Source organism: Solea solea, chromosome 4 (assembly GCF_958295425.1).
Source record: "Solea solea chromosome 4, fSolSol10.1, whole genome shotgun sequence".
Lineage (NCBI taxonomy): Eukaryota > Metazoa > Chordata > Actinopteri > Pleuronectiformes > Soleidae > Solea > Solea solea.
This window is the reverse complement of record NC_081137.1, coordinates 18,255,685-18,276,228: the sequence shown is the minus strand read 5'-3', so window position 1 is coordinate 18,276,228 and position 20,544 is coordinate 18,255,685. Positions and strand designations below refer to the sequence as shown.

At 40.1% G+C, this 20,544-nt stretch overlaps 1 protein-coding gene across 5 annotated transcripts in view; it reads left to right on the top strand.

Annotated features, from left to right (window-relative positions):
- ntm (neurotrimin) overlaps nt 1-20,544 on the top strand; it is a 388,934-nt gene that overhangs the window by 269,646 nt on the left and 98,744 nt on the right. For 2 of the 5 annotated variants that reach the window (XM_058627119.1, XM_058627122.1), the window contains exon 2: nt 5,291-5,381. In XM_058627119.1, coding sequence (XP_058483102.1) covers nt 5,291-5,381 — 91 coding nt within the window. Of the gene's footprint in view, nt 1-4,713; nt 5,382-20,544 lie in introns of those variants that run through there. The other 3 variants (XM_058627121.1, XM_058627120.1, XM_058627118.1) reach the window with 2 other exon arrangements.

The following is a 20,544-nucleotide window of genomic DNA, read 5'->3' as shown; positions in this document are numbered from 1 at the left end:
ATATGTATATGTGTATACATATATATATATTTATATATGTATATATGTATATATGTATAAATATATATATATATATATATATATATATATATATATATATATGTGTGTTATTTTGTTATTTTAAAAATATTTTATTTTAATGTGAATTTATGTTTTATTTACACCCCCCATGTTTTTGGTTCCTACCTGCCTGTGTTGTCAGGTGGGAGAGATGAGTATGCGTGTTGTGCAAAGCCAGATAGGGGTGGTGCTACGGGGGTCCAGCAGGGACCAGTAAACTTGTAACCCTAAGACCTGTTTCACACTGGTTGCATGTGCTGTATGCAACAGCTGTGGTGTTATCTCGCACATGTCTCATGGGATTGAACTGTGTGGCTCTTCTAGGGGAATAGACCTCTTCGTGCATCTCACAGCAAATATAGACAGTGAAAATGATATTTCTGCATAGTTTCAGCCATCCATATCTGTTGCATATGTCACAAACCCAAAGTAAAAGCACTGTAGAGATTCACTTCCTTGATTCCATTCAAGGTTTTATTGTGAAATATATGCAGGACTTGAGCAGCTTTATGCTAAAGAGTCCTGGTAATTTGCCGTGTAAACCTTTATAGAAGCTCCACAGCAGGTGACGAGGAGGCACTGTGTGAATGACAGAAGCAGCAGATCAGCACTATTCCTTCATACCCTGCACATGCATCTAGTGTGAAACCGGCCAGTGTGACCCTCACGTTAGGTAATGAATGTCTTGGGATGATATGGCAAATCTAATGAGGCTCACAATTCTGGTCATATGCGGTAAGATACACCTATTGATAAGCTTCCTATATTATATATAAAATTCTCCTTGGTGTCTCATTGCTGACATTTTGTTGAAAAAGTACAGGTGTAAATAATCAATTAACCTAGTTCCAGCTCGCTGTCACACCATCATGATTAGCTGAATTGAACAGAGCCATCTTTAATGTTGTCAGTAACGCCTTTGCTTTTCAAAAAATTCAAAAGCCAGCCCTCGGAGCGAAGAATTTCAAGGACAAAGTTTAGTTCTCTATTGTTGTCTTACTTGCTTATTTCATTTTACGAGTATGTGCATGGGTGCCTTGGGCAGAGATATACAGAGATTTCTCATCCACGATCGAGATCAATCAGTCGGTCAAATGCCCCAAAACGGATTCCTTCAAACTTAAAGGAGAGATAAATGCTACAGTTTGAATTCCCAGACGTTTGCTTGCTTGTTTGTTTCCAGACTCCGGTCACATAATTGCACATTCAGCCAGTGTACTGTAAGCCTTCTGACTGTTGCCGCTGCTTATGGATTAAGGTGGCATTGTGGCAAAGTATATAGGTTTGAGATGAGCAACTTATTTATAGAATGTGACTCACCTGGCTTAAAAATAGTGCCTTCACTTCACCTTCATCACACTGTACGGTACATTGCAGTCGTTTTCACTTTCACTTTGCACGTCCACTGTCACATGGCATATGTGGAGGTTGGTTCTTTTGAAATAATGCGCATGGCGTGCTATTTGCAGGTGTTGCCACAGCAACTGATTTGTTGTTTTATTATTGTCTTGAAGCCACCTTGATGAACAGCTTGCACCTGGTTAGTGAACTATGTATGTGATCCTGTATCGGAGTAGATGCTTCTTAAGGCTCTGTATACCCAACACTCATCGCGCACATTTAATTTGCATGCTTGTCTCTTTTTCACTGTCATGACTATTGCAGTATGAGCTAGTTTAAAAAAAAAAAAAAAAAAAAAAAACTTTCACCACCAATATTGAAATTACTTTCTTCGTGAAACATGGAAAAAGTCCTCAGAGTTTGATAAAATCAAATCAATGATTGGGAAAGAGCCAGAGATGCACTGGCTCAAATAAGGGTCAAAAAGATTTGTGCCCTGTGAAGTGTTTTATCTGCCGAGAGATGTTCAGAAATAATTTCTGAAAGTTATAGTTGCAATAAAACTTTTGTTAACCTGCACGCTGTTTTCTGCACTCAATCCATTCACAAGTGCCCTACATAATTTATTTTCTCTCTCTTTCTGTCCTTTTGTAACCTCACCGGTTGTGTCATGTACTTACAAATGTAATTTTATTCTTCCATACAAATCTACAAACGTGATTTCTTTCATGCAGATTCATTTTACACAAAGGTTGATTTATATCTGCAAACTTTGCTCACAGGGCTTGAATTAGAGCCTGCGTTTATTCAACATGCACGCGGCATTCACAGATATTCGAAAAAGAAGGATTCACATCACAGAATAGAAATGTTAACCATGGGCTTAAAAACGCTGAATGCTTTCCTAATGTCCACATCTCAGGTTAGCAGCTGTTGCTATTACAAGCAGTGTGGCCTCAGGAAAATGGAAAATGAATACTGTATGTGCACGGTGTGGCACGCAGTGTTCAAGTTTCTTTCTCTTTGTCCTTTTCGGGCAGCATCATCTGTGATAGTGCAGCGTTTGTCATGAGTCTCTCTCCCTTTGCGTCATCCAAAGGTGGTTTAAGTGATGAAGATCATGTTGATGTGCACTTATACGTAGAAACACAAGTAGTGGGCAAGTGATTTGAGTGTTTTGAGAGTTGTCAAAGTACTGGAAAAGGGAGAGTAAATTAGGGTTTGCCACTCTGCTGATTGCTGCTGATTAGAGTCACCTCGCTTCATAAACGTGGGGAGAGCAAGCACTTTTGCAAAAAATGGCGACTCCAACACACACACAGATGCACATCTATACATCACATGAAACTGTGTTATGTTTTTAATGGTTTGTTGAAGATTGTGCGTTTATTTCTGTTAATTTTTCAGTTTTAACGTCGGGGTATTTGTAAATATATATTCCGCTTTTGTTAGTGTTTTTTTTTTATTTTATTTTTTTTTTATTCGGCTATTGCAGAGATTCTGTTCTCTGCTTCCTGCTCAGGGACGACGGCAGCCACAAAGCCGCACACTGTCACCGTGAACTAAACTAATGAATAAATAAATTAATTACAGAGTAGGCTGATTACCAAGCTCAAGTATGCACACACATATACACACAGCATTCTAGTGAGGACACACATAAACATGAAACATTCCCCAGCCCCTTACGACTATGTGAGAAATTAATTTAAATCACATCACAATATTCCATCACGATAACGCAATCATGATGACATTTCACAGAGTTTTGGAGTAAAAGTGTTTGTTAGGGATATGGAACGATACACAGTTGTGATCTAATTGAAGTTGGACTAATAAATTAAATAAAAACACATGGACAACTGTAATAAAAACACTTAAAATGCTCATATTTTTGTATTTATCATTTGAAAGTGTGATTCATATAATGTATTATTATTATGAACATATGGCTCACTGTTCATGACAATAGCTAACAATCATATTGAGTATTATATTCTCTCTCGGGCCACATGAAATCGAGTTGGCGGGCAGCATGTGGCCTGTGAGACCTCTGCCCTTATACTATCACATCTAACATAAACCCAAATGTAACTCTAACCTTAAAATGCCTTAACCTTCAATAATCCCCCCCCCCCAAATATCTTATTTCCAGCTCCTCTAATGTGTTTTCCATTGATGTATGAAACTACAGTAAATTTAATTATTTAATCTTCTAATATTGAGAGCAGCAGACGAAACAAGCACCGTGTGTTTGTCAACTTGGGCTTTCATTGTTTTTCTTTTTTTTTTCTTCTGATAAATGTCATCATTGATCAGAAATATGAATAATTATCGCCTACAGCCATACATACTTGAAGTGATAGGAAAGATTTCCGCATTGGAAGCACATACGCCGCTGACTCTCGGGTGGTGTTGCAGTGTCTCCCCAGGTGCTCAATCAACTGAAACAGATTATCTTTCACATACCAGAAGCTCCTGCAGCCTGGTAAATACGCTGTGCTCCATGCATAGTAGAACTTAGCACATGAAATGGCCTTTTCAACTCATTTATACATTTTATTTTATTATTTTTTTTGACATTTACTTTAAATTGTAGTGTTTTATTAAAGAAAAACACATTTTTCTATGAATTATCATTCATCAATTATCATTTCAGTGTCTTTAAGAACCAACACAGGGATATTTATTTATTTATACTATATATATATATATATATATAAAGTACAAGTAAAAGCACTGGTCTGAAAATGTACTCAAGTTAAAGTTAAAAAAAAGTAGCTTGTTTAAAATGTACTCTGAGTAAAAGTTACTTAGTTGCTTTTGTAAACAAGGTTGGGGACACAAATCTCACATTTATTATTTTTAATTATAGGCAAACCTTTACATCATCCTCATTGTTCACTTGTCCTCTTCATTCACCTGTCATCATCCACCTGCCCTCATCATTCACCTGTCCTCATTCACCTATCCTCATCATTCACCTGTCCTTGTTCACTTGTCCTCGTTCACCTGTCCTCATCATTCACTGTTTCCGGTGCGTGAATTTGATTTATTCAGTAAGGGATATGGTATACCAAAAAACATGTAGGTAAAAATGTAAAATTGCATATATAGGGGATTTTTTTTTTTCATTTTTTTGCTGTAGATTGACAGCTGTAGACTTATTGTTTCACTGTTTCTGTCGTCATCCCACGATTACCTCTCCTTATTTCCTCCGCATTATTGATGTGCATGTGAATCCACGTGGCTCCTGCCACTGCCCCAGCTGTGCGTCTGTGACGTATAGCGCCACGCAAAGGCGCTCACTATAGCGAGCAAAGACGGCAACAACTCACAGTGACAACCGATGCAAATCGCAAACTTGGGCTTCGTGTCTTTTCCCTTTTTTTTCTTTTTTTAAAGCTGTAGCTGCCTGTGGTTCAGTCACATGTTGGCTGATCCATAAGAGCTTATATCCATGACTTATGGAAAAGAGGGACGCTGTCAGCTGCAGTGCCGACACTGAGGGATGATTCTCCCTTTTTATGTTTTCTTCTTTCTTGTCCTGCTTTAGAAAATAATCGGCGAATTTTTATAGTTTTATTTTTATTCCATTTCATTTTCTCACATAAGAGTCTTGCGCGCGTCTTGTCCGGCACTCCGCGGATACCTGAGCACGAGATCTGGATTAAGACTAATGAACTGGGGCTGAATAATCTCCACTGGAGCGTTGTGCTGTGCTGTGCGTGTGCAAACCAACACGGACTATCTTTCTTTTTTCTTTTTTTCTTTTTAACTGTGCATCTCTGCAAAAGGCAGGAGACGATGTCTGCCCGGGGACACTTTGACGCTTTTTACAGATGCGCGCTGTTCCTGTCTCTGAGGATTCTGCTTCTTGTGCCTGCAGGGTTGCCGGTCCGCAGTCAAGGGGACTCTCAGTCCGACAACAAAGTCATGGACAACATCACCGTGCGACAAGGAGAGACTGTCTTCCTCAAGTAAGTGCACGATGAGACACGTACATGTCTTTCTGTCTGTCTGTCTGTCCTCCCTGTCGCCGCTGCGTTTGAATATTTTTGCTCCTCAAAGTTGCAGCGGTCGCCTGCGGCGCACGCTTCTCAGACACTCGTGTGTTTTAATCATGTTCCCGCCGTTGAAAGAGGAGGAGGACGGAGGGTGAGTGAAGAGGGGGGGAGGATTAGTCCGTGATAAACAGTCAGTTGAGGAACGATACGCCCGCTAATCTCCGGCGGCTGTTAACCACAGATTTAGCGCTTTTAATTGTTGTGTGATGGTGCAGAACTAAAGGTGCGTGTAGTTGAAGGAGAGGAGACGCCGTCAGTGAAGTGTCTGGAGGACTGATGCTGCTGCTCGTGCAGCTTGACAATAAATGCACACAGGAAACAACAAACACAAAGCCTCTGTCGTAAACAGTTTCGGAGCTGGGTGACCTTTCCCCTCCTCTGCGCCCTCAGGGGCTTAACTGAGTGAGCACTGAGGGATTTGTGCTGCGTCCAGGAGCTGTCTGGGATGTCCAGTTTGTCATCTCGGAACAATAATCACAGTGGCTGAAAAGAGCCGGATTTTTCCCTCGGTTTTAGTGGGGGCACTGGATGGGGGCGGCTCATTTGTGGCACTAAATTGGTGGATTGACAGGGAGTGAGTGCATGAGTTAGTCGCAGGCTCCATGTGTCGGACAGTTTGACATTTAGTCCAAGCTCTTGACAGAAACTTTCAGTATTTTTACCGGATGAAATTGAGGTCAGAATCTTGTGGAGCGGAAACAAAAAGTTGAAGGTTCACCGTGTTCTTCCACGGTCACTTCAAAGACAGGGTTACAAATCCATGCTGTAAAAACATGTTTAATATGTTGATGTTTTTGAAATCACTACTACCAAAAATGGCTTTATAGATGTTAGAGCACGTTTTCTCTCGACCTAGTCTCCCAGTAAAGATGAATAAATATATAAATAATCTTTTTTAAAAAGTGATTTTCTTTTTAGCAAATGGTTTTTGCTTGTGACATTTTCATTTCTCAAGTGATGCAGCTCCCCCTCATGGGGAGGTGAAAGGGTTGGTGCAGTGAGATGTCAGTCAAGTGCAGTGCAGGTCAAGACCTCTCTCACTCACTCATTCTCCCCCATCTGAGGAGCCAATCGCAGCTGACACGGGGTGAAAGGCAGGGATCGGTGAAAGGCTCCAAAGATCGACTTGTTGATATATCGTCACATTATTTCTCGTGCAATACGATAATCGATACACCGGGACAAACATTGGTACTTTAATTAACAAATGAAGGTGCTCTAAAATAAATAGTCCCTGGGTGTCGGTACTTCATGTGTCCTTGTGGCGGCGCTGCTCAAATGAATGAGGGGCGGAAATTACCTAGATTCAATACATAGACTTTGTGCACTTTGTTCTCTATTTTGTGATTAAAATAGATATTGGACGTAATATTGTCCCATCCCTACTTTTCAGGGACGTTGTTTCTTCAGTTAGACAGATATCGCCATGTATCGCGATATTGGTGTAGTGGAGCATGTATTGGGTCTAATTTTGTATGGAGAGGTATGGAGAGTTCAAGACTAATTGGCAAAATATTTGTTTGTTTGATTGGTGCCAACTTATGAGGACATTGTGTGTTTTGTGTTGACAAAACCATGATATTTTACCCAGGGCCATTGTGGCTTTTTGTGCCATGACATAACTACAGTCTGTTCTTGCACATCGTCTCACCTGACACGGTCTCTCATCAATATTAATATGTCACGGGAGGCCCAGGAGCTCGTTATGTTCTTGCAGGTCATCAGTAAGGTGAGCAGGGGTCTGACTGGCCCGAGTTCACATGGTAAGAAAATGAGACAAGGCGACCTCTCAGAAATCCAACAGCTCTACATGAATATGAACCTGTACGAGGCTGATGGGGAATTTTGTCTGTACTACTTAAAGAATCCTCGTCCAGCACCGTGCTGTGCTGCATGCACTGCACGTCTGTTTGATCTGGGACCATTTCAGTTCATAAATCTTCTATCAGTACAATGTCTTGCACTGGTTTTGTGGACATTGCGATGACCCTTTTGTGGCTAAGTAAATCAATAATAATTCAGTGGATTTTAAGAACCCATATGTCCTCTGAAGTGGCCTTAAAAAGGCCTGCAAATGATGCAATAAGCTGCAGCAGTTATAGGGAGGCTCGATGTTGATGGAAAATGGTGGCAGACAGCTTCACTTGCAGGCTTGCGTGCCATGACTGGTCTGCCATGTTTTTTGGATGAAATAATGAGGCTTAAAAATACATTTGCTTCATAAAAAATACAAAGAACTCATCACATTTTATTTATAAGCACATTATGAAGTACAGCAGTGGGCTCCTGCTGAAGTGCTGGACAGTTCCGTTCGAGTGCTTTTGCTGACCTGAATGCCACTCATTTCTGACCCCCTTCAGCACCATGGACAGCACTCTGCCATGTCTTTAATTACAGGCTGCTCGTAGTAACAATCAGGAGAGCAGGTCAGCAGAAATCCCATGCTACTGCTGTAAAAGCTCATTAATTCCTTCCTTATCATTTCCATACTGTTGTAACCGAGCCAGGCTGCACAATAGGACTAGAGCTGTTGAATAAAAAACACATGGTCGTGTACAACTTGGAATTGGCATGCAGTGCCGGTATTACTCCACAGATTTCAACTTTTCGCAGGTCGATGGGACTGGCAAGGCAGAACTTGCCATCGTGTACATCAGTCCCCCAGGCTGAGCAGGAACAGCTGTTTCTGTCTTAAATTGATTCACACATTGTGCGACTGTGCAGAGCTTTTCATGTTGTTGCTGGCCACTCACTCACACAGTCTCAAAAAAGGCGTTCGGTGTATAAACTCCATGCTGTTAACTTGCAGTGCCATACAGCTGCTTCTGGGTGAATTCAGTTTCTGCAGCTCATGAGGTGCCCCTGAGGTTGGACTTGTTTGTTTGAATAGACGGGGTGTAGAGAATGGATAACAACTGCATTTGTTGCGCAAGGAGGCTATTGTGTTGCTTGAGCCGTATCTTAGGTAGGTCTGTGTCTAATTTTGATGTCAGTAATAACATGCAGCCTTTACCTGAAGGGTACATCAATGATAATTTGAAAAAGAAAACAGAAGAAAAACATGATGGTAAAAAGACTTGTTTTCCTTTTATTTCATGTACTGTTCCACACACTCCAGAGACACTCTGAAGCCAGTTTTTAAGTGGGACAGTAAACCTTCCTGTATATGTGATCAGGCTTCCTGCCATCTTGTCAAGACTGGGTACTTTTCCAACTCCCACCCAGGACAGTTTTATAATAAGCTTTATTCATCATCTGCAGACTCCTATTCAGTCTGTTAGTATGTGGTAGGGATGCACAATATTGGACTTTTGACAATATATTGGGAGTGCTTTGGCCAATAACTGATATGATACTGATAGATCATTTTGTTTTTTCTGTAGTGAAATTAACACAATATTTTGCTTATATCTACTTACATACAGTCTATGGGTGAAACCTTGTAAAAAACTGAGAAACACATTTTGGGGCAAAGTCATATCTCTTCATTGTATTTTATTTTTAATCAGATTTGACTAATGATTCCATGAATGTAGTTTTTATGTCCCGAAGACCATTAAAAGGTTATAAATATATCATATATCAAAGTTATAGCTCTCTCCACAAGAGGCCTGGTTTTGTACATTTCAAAAAACTATTTCCCAGACTTTCCCAGAAGCACTTTGGTGACACCACAGCACTTAAAACAATATTGTGTGGTGAGAAATTGCAAACGTGCAGGGAAATATTCATCGGCACGTTTGAGGTGCAGTGTAAATACAGTGAGGTCATAAGTTCAAAGCATTAGCAGAAGTGTACATGATGCAGAAAGGCCACCCTCCGTCAGCTCCCTGAGCCAATTTGTATTACCTTTTTAGTTGCCGGGGAATTAGGATGTGTTGCGTTCTTCTGGCACAAATGATGTAGACGCTAGACTCGCCACCCCTGCAGTGCTCTGTGCTAACAAGCTCCCCACTGCCCTTTCTGACAACTGCCAAACTGAGGGTGGTATCACATTTTAAATTAATGAAAGTTAGAGCCCCAATTTCCCTTTTGTGTTGGTGTTGTTAGCAGCGCTGTGGCCTGGTTTGTGGAGATGAGGTACAGTATAAGTAACACTAATTATCAGTTTATCTCCGTGTGGTCTGGGCTCTCACTCCCCAGTTGGGCAACTGTGGAAACCTCCTGGGGAGAGAAACCTAGAGTATTACAGCACCACAGCAAATGACATCGTCACATGCTGTACATACAACCATTAGTTACAACCATATAATGTAGAGTATTCTAAAGGGACGAGATTTCTACTTCAAAGGTTTCAAGTTAGACATTTTGAGAAAACTCACCAACCTGCACCCCTCTCTGTCTTTTCGTTGATTAGATGACTGTATAACCCGAAGCTCACCGCGAGTTTCGGCAAAATGTGATGCGTTTTGATTGCACTCACCGCTAGATGAGGAACGTGTTTGTCTGATTGACTGAGCTGGGTCTTCCTCGTAAATGCCACATCTCTATGGCAAAAGCAAATATAAATTATTCATTTTCATTTCAATCAGTGACTGTAAATCTCCATTGTTGAATTTTTTTTGATAAACTACCTCCTTCCTAAAGGCAATGATTGGAGAAATGTTGTACAAGTTATGCCACGTTGTATAATACATAATACAGTAAGTGAACAGACACCATGTCGTATTAAGTTGTTACCACGTGTATTAGGGATCAGTATGCTCGCGCTAGCGGTCAACATACTCGCACAGTCACAAACATTCTAGGTTTAATTAAAAAAATTAATTAAAATATGAACTTGTTATCACCTGACTTTCTGGACTCCCAATAGCTACAGAAAGAAAAGGAAAGACAAAATAATTCACGTGTTCATAATGACTCATACACTGAGAAAACATGCATATTACAGTCGGAAAGCTGTGCTGGAAAAAGAAATGTGAAGTTATGGATATGCAGCCTACATTACAGATCCACATCTCAGCTTCAGCAGCTCACATGACTGGAGGCAATCGCTGTGCCACATGTGCCACCAGTGAACCATTCTGTCTGCTGACCTGACAAAGTGATTGACAGGGCTTGAAAAAAAAAAAAACCCTGTCTTTATAAATAAAGGATATAAAATCAGAAACAGTGGTGAAAGATAGAGTTATTTACCATGGGTGCTTGGATAGTGTCATCATTTTCTATCCTCACAAATCCGGTTTTATAAATTGGTTTGATGGTGTGTAATCACCACAGACGTTCAATTTGCTGTGTGTATGTTAGCTGCATTGACATTAAACAAACTGGACTAAAGAAGACGCACATTAATTTCCCAGAGCTCTGGTCACTTATGAATGAATGTATGAATATCATTAGAGTGGCATAGGTGGGCCAACATGCTCCAGAGACTCTTATCTCTCAGTAACACGTCATGCTGACATTTTGTTCCTTTCTTTCCCAGCCTGATCAGCATACTGTTTTTGTGATTCAGATTTAATAATTCAAGGATGAGGCTCTGTTCCAAAGCTTTTAATGGCCTGTGTATTTAGTTTGCATGTAGAAATGTTTGCTTTACACATGTATGAATTTGCTTTGTGGGCTTTTGGCATATTTTAAGTATTGTTGCTGTGAGTGGATCCTAATCATTGCGTGCAATGTCATTTGCTGTGAGCCACGGAGATGATTCTATCCAGTTCATGTTAGGAGTTATGGTGAGGTCTCTTGTTAGGATGACATTCATTTTATTCCTCATATGCCACGGGCCAAGATGGGGTAGCTGATAATTTGATTTCACAGAGGGATGCTAACGATTTCCTCAGTAATTCCATTTTCTTTCACCTCGCATCGCCTAGCCAGGCTGCCATCCATCAGCACTACGTTTTCACTTATTGTCTCCACTGTTATTGTCCTAGAAAAGACCATCAAAATAAGATGGCAGCAGAATGGGATCATTCTACAATTTCATCAGTTAACAAGATTTCATAGATCCTTCTCTAATAGAGTTGTAATATAGCTGAAAGCATTTTCCCTCATTTAATTAAGCACCAGGAGACAATTTCTTTCTTTTTCTTGGAGTGTTTATCACTTAGTCTAAGTGGCAGAGAATGACAGAATTCAGCCTGTGTCGCCAGTGAAATGAATGGACATATACTGGAGATAGACACAGTCTGTAAATGCTCCTGTTTGACTGGTTGTGGTGCTGAAGTCTGCCTGAGATACTCTGCTGCCAGCAAAGTGACACAAATCTGTTTTGACATGTAGAATTCACAGACACATACGGGTGAGAGGTAAGCTTCATATAGCCTGGGCCTCTTACAGGTTCCATCTGTTCTCACATCACTCATGCTCACGCAAGCTATAAACACAGCATTAACATATGATATGGTTAACCTGAGGCAGAGCCTGTTTACTTTAGAGCAGGGGTCTCCAACGAGTAGCTCTCAGTCCCTTTCCAAGTAGCTCGCCAAAAAGCCTGCTTACATTTTTCATCCATCAAACTCAGAGGTGTCCAGTCGCCTTCCAACACTAAATGATTATTTGCCAATTGGTGAAATAATCCCTGATATCAGTGTATATGTAAATGCATTGTTTTGGTTTGACAGCATTAATATTTTAACTCATGTACCATAGTGTGTGAGATATACTAGACCAAAAAATGCACACCATTTTGTAAATGTTCAGGCAAAACGAGCTTGTTCAGTTTGTTTGGGTTGAAATAAGCAATGGCAATAAATGTTAAAAACCAAGAGTAGCTCTCCGCCATTTCCATTTTGTCAAAGTAGCTCTCAGAAGAAAAAAGGTTGGAGACCCCGGCATTAGAGTCTTAACAAAGCCCAAACCCAATTGGCATCCTGTTTCAGGGTTGTTATATTCAAGGACTTGTTCCCAGTAAACAGGCAATTAACCAATATTTGTACTCAAAATGACCATCCCCAATATGACGCCATGCAGCCTAACCTCTAGTGGCTAAAATGTGACCTCTAGCTGGTGATTAATTGACAAGATAGCCTTCTATTTTAATCTTTGTGTCATCTAAAAGCCCCCCGGTGAAATAACATTTTGATGTCCACTCGCTCCTTTTAATTTGATGACTTTCTTGCTTCACTCAGGATGTTGATGATGGCACAGCCAAATTTTAATTTGATGAGGTCTGTGTGCCAAAAGTGTTTGATGGGATGCTTTATAATTTGGCCATCATTAAAGACACAGCAAGTTGAAAAGGTCATAAACTCTTGTGTGAATAAAAACAAACAAACAAACAAACTGTGTCGTGAGTGTAAACTGCATTTGAAAGTCATTATTAGAACAAATCTTGTGTGAGAAGACAAAGTAGGTGCCTTGTGTTGAATTTCATATTACCTTATGCAGATGCTCAGGGAAACATCTAGCCTACATTTAATACAGCGTATTGGAGTGAGGACTTGCGAAAAACAACTAGAACAACCTTTAACGTTTAAATGACAAATTTCTGGAATAAATGACTAAGTAGGAACTTTCTTTCTTGTTTCCCCTCTCAGTCTTCCCTCTCACACTTGTCTGCCTTTCAAGAGATTAAATTCTGCCTTGAATGCTGTCCAGACAATTACAATGCCACTGCGATGAAGTGTGGCTGATTGGACAAGTGCCCTTGCGTGAACATTCATTTTCCAGCTATTCAGGATTTTTTTTGAATGAGTAAACTACTGGGCAGGTTGGAAAGAGAAGATAGATTTTTTTTTCATAGACTTAACCTGCAGCAATTTGAACCTTAATATTAATGAGTTTATGATAAGATTCTTTCCCAGGTAACCAAATTGATGCTGATATTTTAGACATTTCAGATTAGGCATTGTGATCGTTGGCGGCTGGTGAAATTTCTTTTTGGGACGGGGAGAGCGCAATAGGCATGTCAGTTTTTCACATGGACGAGCCCAAAGCACCATTCTCATGCCTGATACCATTATTTTAAAAGATTCACTTAAATGAAAATAAAAATACACAACTAAAAGCTATTTTTTGTGTGTGAATTTTGCCCTTCTCTCCTTTTAACATGCACACTTCTCTATCACTCTTTTGTTCACATAGCATTGTCCATATTTGTCCTTGTCTGTCCGTGTTTTTTTTTTTGCTCAGACTGTACAACGTCCTGTTATTTAAATTTTCCATGTTTTTATAGATCATTTTAGATGATTCCTATTTTCTTCTTCATGTGAGACTGGTGGGGCGGCGCCCTAGCGCCCTCTATGGACGGGCCGCCACTGATTGTGATGTAAAGCATGTTCCTACATATTGTACATGAGCTCTGTTGCCTGACGTGGTCTTCTGCTGCTTCAAGTGCACTCGGAGATGGTCTCCTGGTTGTAAACTGAGTTATTATGTAAGTTGACCTTGGGCGTCAACAAAACATTTTCGCCCAGGAGACGGCCACTCAATGGTTATTTTTTATTATTTTCATTTTCTATTAGCCGTAGAGTTGGCAACATGCAAAAATCCCAGACGATCAACAGCTTTTGAAAAACCCACTATCAGCCCACCTGGCATCCACAACCATGCCACTTTAAAAGACTCTTAAATTACCTTTCATCACCATTCTGGTACTTGTATTGAACTTCACCCGGTCATCTCGACCCTGTCCGCATGCCTGAATGAATTGAGGTGCTGCAGTGTGATTAGGTGGTGAGAGATTTGCATTAAACAAGCACTCGAGCAGGTGTGCCTCGTAAAGTGGCCGGTGACTGTATGCATTTATTATAATGTAGTGGTGTCACCGGTTTCCTGCCCTTTGTCCTTTCGGCCAATCACGTGTCACCATCGGTCCCAGCAGCTTCTGTTGGCCCGGGCAAGGGAGCATGAATGGGAGTTCACCTGATTTGATGAATGATGAATGGGACACACTGAACACTGAGCAGGTTAATTTAAGGTTACTGCGGCACTGCTTATATTCACATCATGGCAATCGTTGAGCCTGCTGGAGAGCTAGTCTCATGTGATTGAGAACGGACGTGAGTGGATGTGGATGGGTATTATAATTTTTATCATTCCCGCATTCATGTGTTTTAGCATATTTTAGAATTGTATAATGAAATGAAGTGATTAAAATTGGCATTGATTAAAACCCCGTCTCCACAGATGTACCTGTGTGTATGTAGGGAGTTTGTTGACGCGGGCGTTGCACTAACTGCCAAAACAACCTAAGCGTGGGACATGTATTGGCTGCTTTTCTCAAATATGGGTTCTCGTGGTTTCAAAAAAGTCAACATATCTGCGGCCAAAAAATACAAAACTCAAGGCTCGAACACGGCATGTATTCATAAATGTTGTTGTGTTGTAAAAGTTAGATAATCCTTGATACATGTCATCAGCTACCAATGTTCAGGTAGCCTGCAAAATAGCCACTACCTATCATTAGCTTCAGCCTGCTTCTCCTCATAATTTAAATGGATGGCAGAATGGATAATATTTCAAGCCTTTCTTTTTATATCAGTTTGTCTTTCTGAAGTAATATATATTATATACTGTATATATATTATAATATAATATTCATTTGATATTGAGAACTTATTTGTGGTTCCAGTCTGGGTATTAAAAGGAGGAGATGAGTGGGAGGGAAGTGGAGTGATGAGGATTATGTGCTTAAAAGATTCTCAGCACCACCTCCCCTTTAGCGTCAATATATTGACGCCGCAGGGCACTGTGATCATGCACGTACACACAGACATACACTGTTTACCAGCATTAGGATTAGTTATGGATATATACCTTACAACAGCTTTGGCGGACCAGACACAGGTACAACAAAGGGTCATAAAGTCAGCTGAAGTGTAAAATAATTGGGGGGGAACAATCCATGTAAACAAAAAATCTTTTCGGGGGAAAGGTGGTTTAGAGTTTAAGCAAAAACAAAACTGAAAAATCCACACAAGATTAGCACACAAGGGTGAAATAATGCTATCAGCTTGAAACATGTCGGGACAGAGCTGGATCAGCTATTTTGTTGATAAGAAACTAATTAAAACAATCAATTCTGAGAAAATTATTTGGATCCCCATTACAGTGGGACATGAAGTGGCTGCAGGTTTAGCTTCTGTCCCTCCACTACAATTTAAAAGCACATTAAATACACATTTTGTAGCACTCAGTAATGGCGCGGGATCTGGAACTATACATTTCAATCAGTGGCTGTTGTGTCAGACACGTTCACATTCTTAGTGTTGTTTCCTTATTCACACTGTATGTAAAGTTGCTGTCGTTGGTGATCGTCGGTGATCTATAATGTTTGCACAGTGACACAGATCTTGCAAAGTCTCCTCATACTTTCTCGTTTTGTATCTGCCAAGAGATGTATGTATGGTATGTTCCACTCGATACGTGCCTGGTGTTCATACTTAAAAAAAAAAAAGTATGGGTACCCAATACTGTTCCAAGTGGACTTAATTGAGAGGAAAGTTAGGCTCATCTTCACCAAATGTCCATCAATGACAGGAAATGTACCCAAAGAACAACTTGGCTCACATCAACCCTTTTTTTTAAACCCTTTCTTTATGTTCTTTTAACTTATTGTCAAGGAAATGATTAATGTGCAAGGCCAAGGCTAACACAATGCCTCTGATGCTGAAGCTTGTTGCTAAAAGCTGTTTAAAAATAGGTCTCAGAAAATGTCTCCGGCAGACAAAATGTCTTTCACGGTGAGTGTTTGTCTGTGTATAGAAAGAAAATATCTGTGTATGCTTTCTCCTCTCTGACGGTTTCCATTAAAGGTTTTGCCTGAATGATAAAGTGCATCAGCAGACATGTGACTGCGGTATTTGACGTCTCCCGCCTACAAGCGATTAGCAAGAACAAATGAGTGATTGAGTGTGTGTGAATGCCTCTGATCAATGCGAATACCTCTGCATTCAATCAAAAGGTAGCTGGCGTGCCAGAGGAAATCCACAGCTATGTGTAAGTTTTCAGCCTTAACTGTGTATGACAATTATTTTGTATGGCTGAGCCAAGTTTAATTTCAGCTGACTGTTATGTCTCTATGCTTATGTAGAAAAATAGACAGTATATACAGAATTATCATCCACTCTGAGAGCTATAGTCTAAATGATTCTGGCTAGGGTTGGGACGATACCACATATTTGTGTCCGATATCGATGCCTAGAGATGCAACTAACGATTATATATGATTGTTATACAATATATAAGATTTTTTGAATTGCATCGGATTTTACATTTTCATCTGTTCAATATCCGATCCAGTGACTTTGACCAATATCGGACCGATACTAACCGATACCGATTCCCATCTTTAATTCTGGCATCAGCTTCCAAGAACTATAAGAACTGTAATAAATGTGACATTCGCTAATTAAACCCTGATTAATTGTATTACTACCTTGCACATTATGGGGTGCTGAGTCGCTTCTTGACATTTACTAATATCCCCTCCCAAGGTTTCATTTAGAAAAAAATTAAATAAAGTTTCTACATGTGATAATATTTTCAGTGAGTAAGTGTCCTTCCTGTTTAATTTGGCTTTAGAGGTCAGTGGGGACAGTGGGGATATATTGGATATGATGAAGTCAGAGCTCTCTGCTGAGGGTTATGACTATGGCTAAGAGCAGGGGTGTGTGTGTGTGTGTGTGTGTGTGTGTGTTAGGGAGGGGGCAAGGTCAACAACAGGCACAGGGAAGTGTAATGTAGCATAAAACGATAAGATTTATTTGACAGGCAATTTTACTATGGGTGCATAAACATGTAATACACCGCGGCGTAGTAAATCACAGTTATTCCGGAATGGGAGGGATGGGAAACATGCTTGTGGGAGGTTTAACCTCTGTCAGACAAAGGTTTCTTGCACTGCTAGTGGTGCTGTCACAGTCTGTCTGCTGTTACCTATTACTTGTTGGTTGTGAGCAGGGGTATCTTGACATCTTCTTGCCCCTGCCAGGAGATATCCGTTTATAATCCCCATGACATTGTGTCTCACACATCATCAGCCGAAATCTTTGCACAAACACTAGGCTCACAGCAAGATATGAGTTACACCTGAATTCATTTTAGCCATCTCTGTCCTCTCCTATAGTCATAGGGATGCTTTTTGTTTTTTTTTGACTGTGTACACAGTTTACCAGCCAACTGAAACTCAGATTGCAAGGTACAGTCAAACAAGGTGATGGACGTGTAACCGTGGATACTAGACTTATCAAGAAATGTGATTAATATAAAATCATGATCCTTATTCAGTAACACTGCTTCCCCTTTGATCAGCTTTGATTCATTTTCCGTCAATGCGGACACCCTACCGCTTCTCCATTAGGCAGTTCTAGCACTGCTCGGCTCTGTATCAGGCACCTGGTTTACCATTACCGTAGTACCTCCTCAATGTGGGCATTTGCGTCATAGCACGGCTGCATGAAACTGAAGGGTAACGCTGTTTTATGTGCGACACAAACACACAAATTACTGACGAGCGAAGCTGTTTTTTTGGTGTACCGAGTCCTTAGAATCAGTTAATTAAAAAGATTAGTTCAATACTTCCCGCATGACCGGACCGGACACAGTCACTGCACTAAAATGCGGCAGAATTGGTTGTGACTCCTCTGTTAAATGTAGAGATTTTAGAAAAATCATTGCTAAATGTTGGGGATGAACGCACATTGTTAAAGACTTTTTAACTGATCTACAGTTCGGCATTGTTCGGTGTGATTCTTGTGTCTGACGTCGTGCTCATGACTTTTCAAGTGACAACACTATCTGTCCAATCAGTGGCCGTCGGCTCAGCTTGCTTGGAACCTTGCCGGAGCAGCTACCAGCTGATCAGTGCACACAGTACCACTTAAACAAAATTCTGAATGGGCAAAAAATAATAACTACTGTACATCTATTACCTGACCTCATATCCTTACATTTAACTTATTTCATCTAATACCTAGGTTACTGTCTATATTGCCTTATTCCACATATTAAAAACGACCTAATCTGATGATGGCGACACAACTTCTCTTTGCACACAGCAGGAGAGTAGACCCTTTAAATTAGCAGCTCTATGTACTTAATCAATTGTTTTGAATTACTAAATGAATTTTTAATCAAATCGTGACCCAAGGATTCGGAAACATTCATACCTCCAGTGGATGCTCTTAGTTTACCAAGGACTACTGAGCACTGTTCCTTATTCCTTATCATTCCTTATCTTTTCTTTAATACCTTCATCAAACCCTAAGGTTTTTACTTATTGAAGCAGATTGCTATATTCCTCATGGGTCCATCATGGGCTCTAATGCTATCATGCTTTCAGTAATTATTACTTATTTATCAAAAAGGGCAACAGACTACTGTCATGTCCCCCAGCAGTTCCTGCTTAGTCACTGTTCTATAGATGCAGCAGTAGCAAGATGTGTTGTGTCGTGTCATAACAAGTGTCCCTGTGTGAAAAACACAATAGACACTGAGTGAATTCTATTCACCGCGGTGTTTTGGATATGAAATAATAACACACTTCCTTTGTGCCGTGAATGGAGTCATCATTTTTTCCCCCCCCGAAAAAAACACCCCGTTGTGACAAAGATAGTGAAGGCAAGGTTTGCAGGGGGGGGAGTGATATCCACATATGTTGTTTTTCCATCACCTCTGCATGTGCAATCACTTTTAACATCATGACGACGAGCTTCAGTGGATAACGTCTGGTGATTTTTTTTTTTTTGTTGTTGTCGCAGATCTTGTTCTGCCTCTGTTTGGTATTAATAAAGATTTCATTTTTGTGGTGTTTTCAGCAGTCTTGTATAAAGTATTGGAGTAAAAGTACAAGTATCTTGTCAGAAAATGACTTTGGTAGAAGTTGACGTCACCTTTTTACAATATTACAAAAAAGTAAAAGTCTTAAAGTGTATGTCATTTACTGTACTTGAGTATCAAAAGTAATTTTCTGATATAAAATGTACTATTATGGGATGGGAGAGGCTCTGTTAGTCTACATTCTGATTAGAGCTGAAACAATTACTCGATTAATGGATTATTAATCGATTACTAAATTAATTAATCAACTATTTTGATACTTGATTCATCGGTTTGAAGTTTTTTTTCATGACTGAAACAAGATTTCTGATTGTTTCAGCTACTTAAATGTGAATGTTTTCTCGTTTCTTTGCTCCAGATAACAAAGAAATCATTAAAATGGAATCATTTTGGTTTGTGGACCAAACAATTACTTTATTCATTGAGAAAATAATCGACATATTAATCAATTATGAAAATAACCGTTAGCAGTTACAGCTCTAGTTCTGATAGTGGAGTAAAAGTAAAAGTTGCACGAAATAATAAGTAAAGTGCAGATTCTTGGACTTTTGTTTATATCTCAGTGTCACACACTACAGTTTTAAGCTCAGCTTTAGCCAAGAGATTCAGATATGGACCTGGTGCATGTTGTGTTCTCTAGTACTTCCTTTTATTTTTTAGGTATGATTAATTAAATTATGTGATTTTGGAGTCTCATCATTTCGCTACCAATACTTCTCCTTCAGGCTTTTATGAAAATGAATGCGTTGTCATTGAGTGCTGATGTACTCTCTATATAAATGTTGTTTATTGATCGATACTCTAACCATAATTCATTTTTTTCTTGGCTTGATTGTTTCCAGATGTTGCTGACATCTGATTATATTTAGGACAGTGGATAAGTCTGGTACAATTGCGTAGAAAGAACAATGATGCCGTCGTTCTATTTCTGGGAAATGCTCCATTAACTAAACAGTGTGGCGCACTGCTCGGCGTCTCCTCGAGTCTGAGGTAAAATCAGGTGGTATTCAAAGCAGATTATCTTCCCCGAGCAGCAGTTCACCTCACTCACTTAAAGCACTCGCTTGTCTGATGCTATAGTGGGAGCCGAGATCCACTATACGTGAGATTAGGGAATTTCCATTCCACCAATTCTTGATGCACCGGGGAGCTTTAGCGAGAGAGCGGGTGAGGCGGCGATGTTGCCGCTCACCACTGTGTTTTGTTCACAGACTTTGCTCCTTGTGTCTGAGGACTTCTGCATTACCGAGCAACATGATTACTGATGCAGGTGTAGAGCGGCTGCAGCTTTCCGCGGGTATTTTCATTCATCCATGTAATACAGTATAAAATGAAAAACACAGTCCCAGAG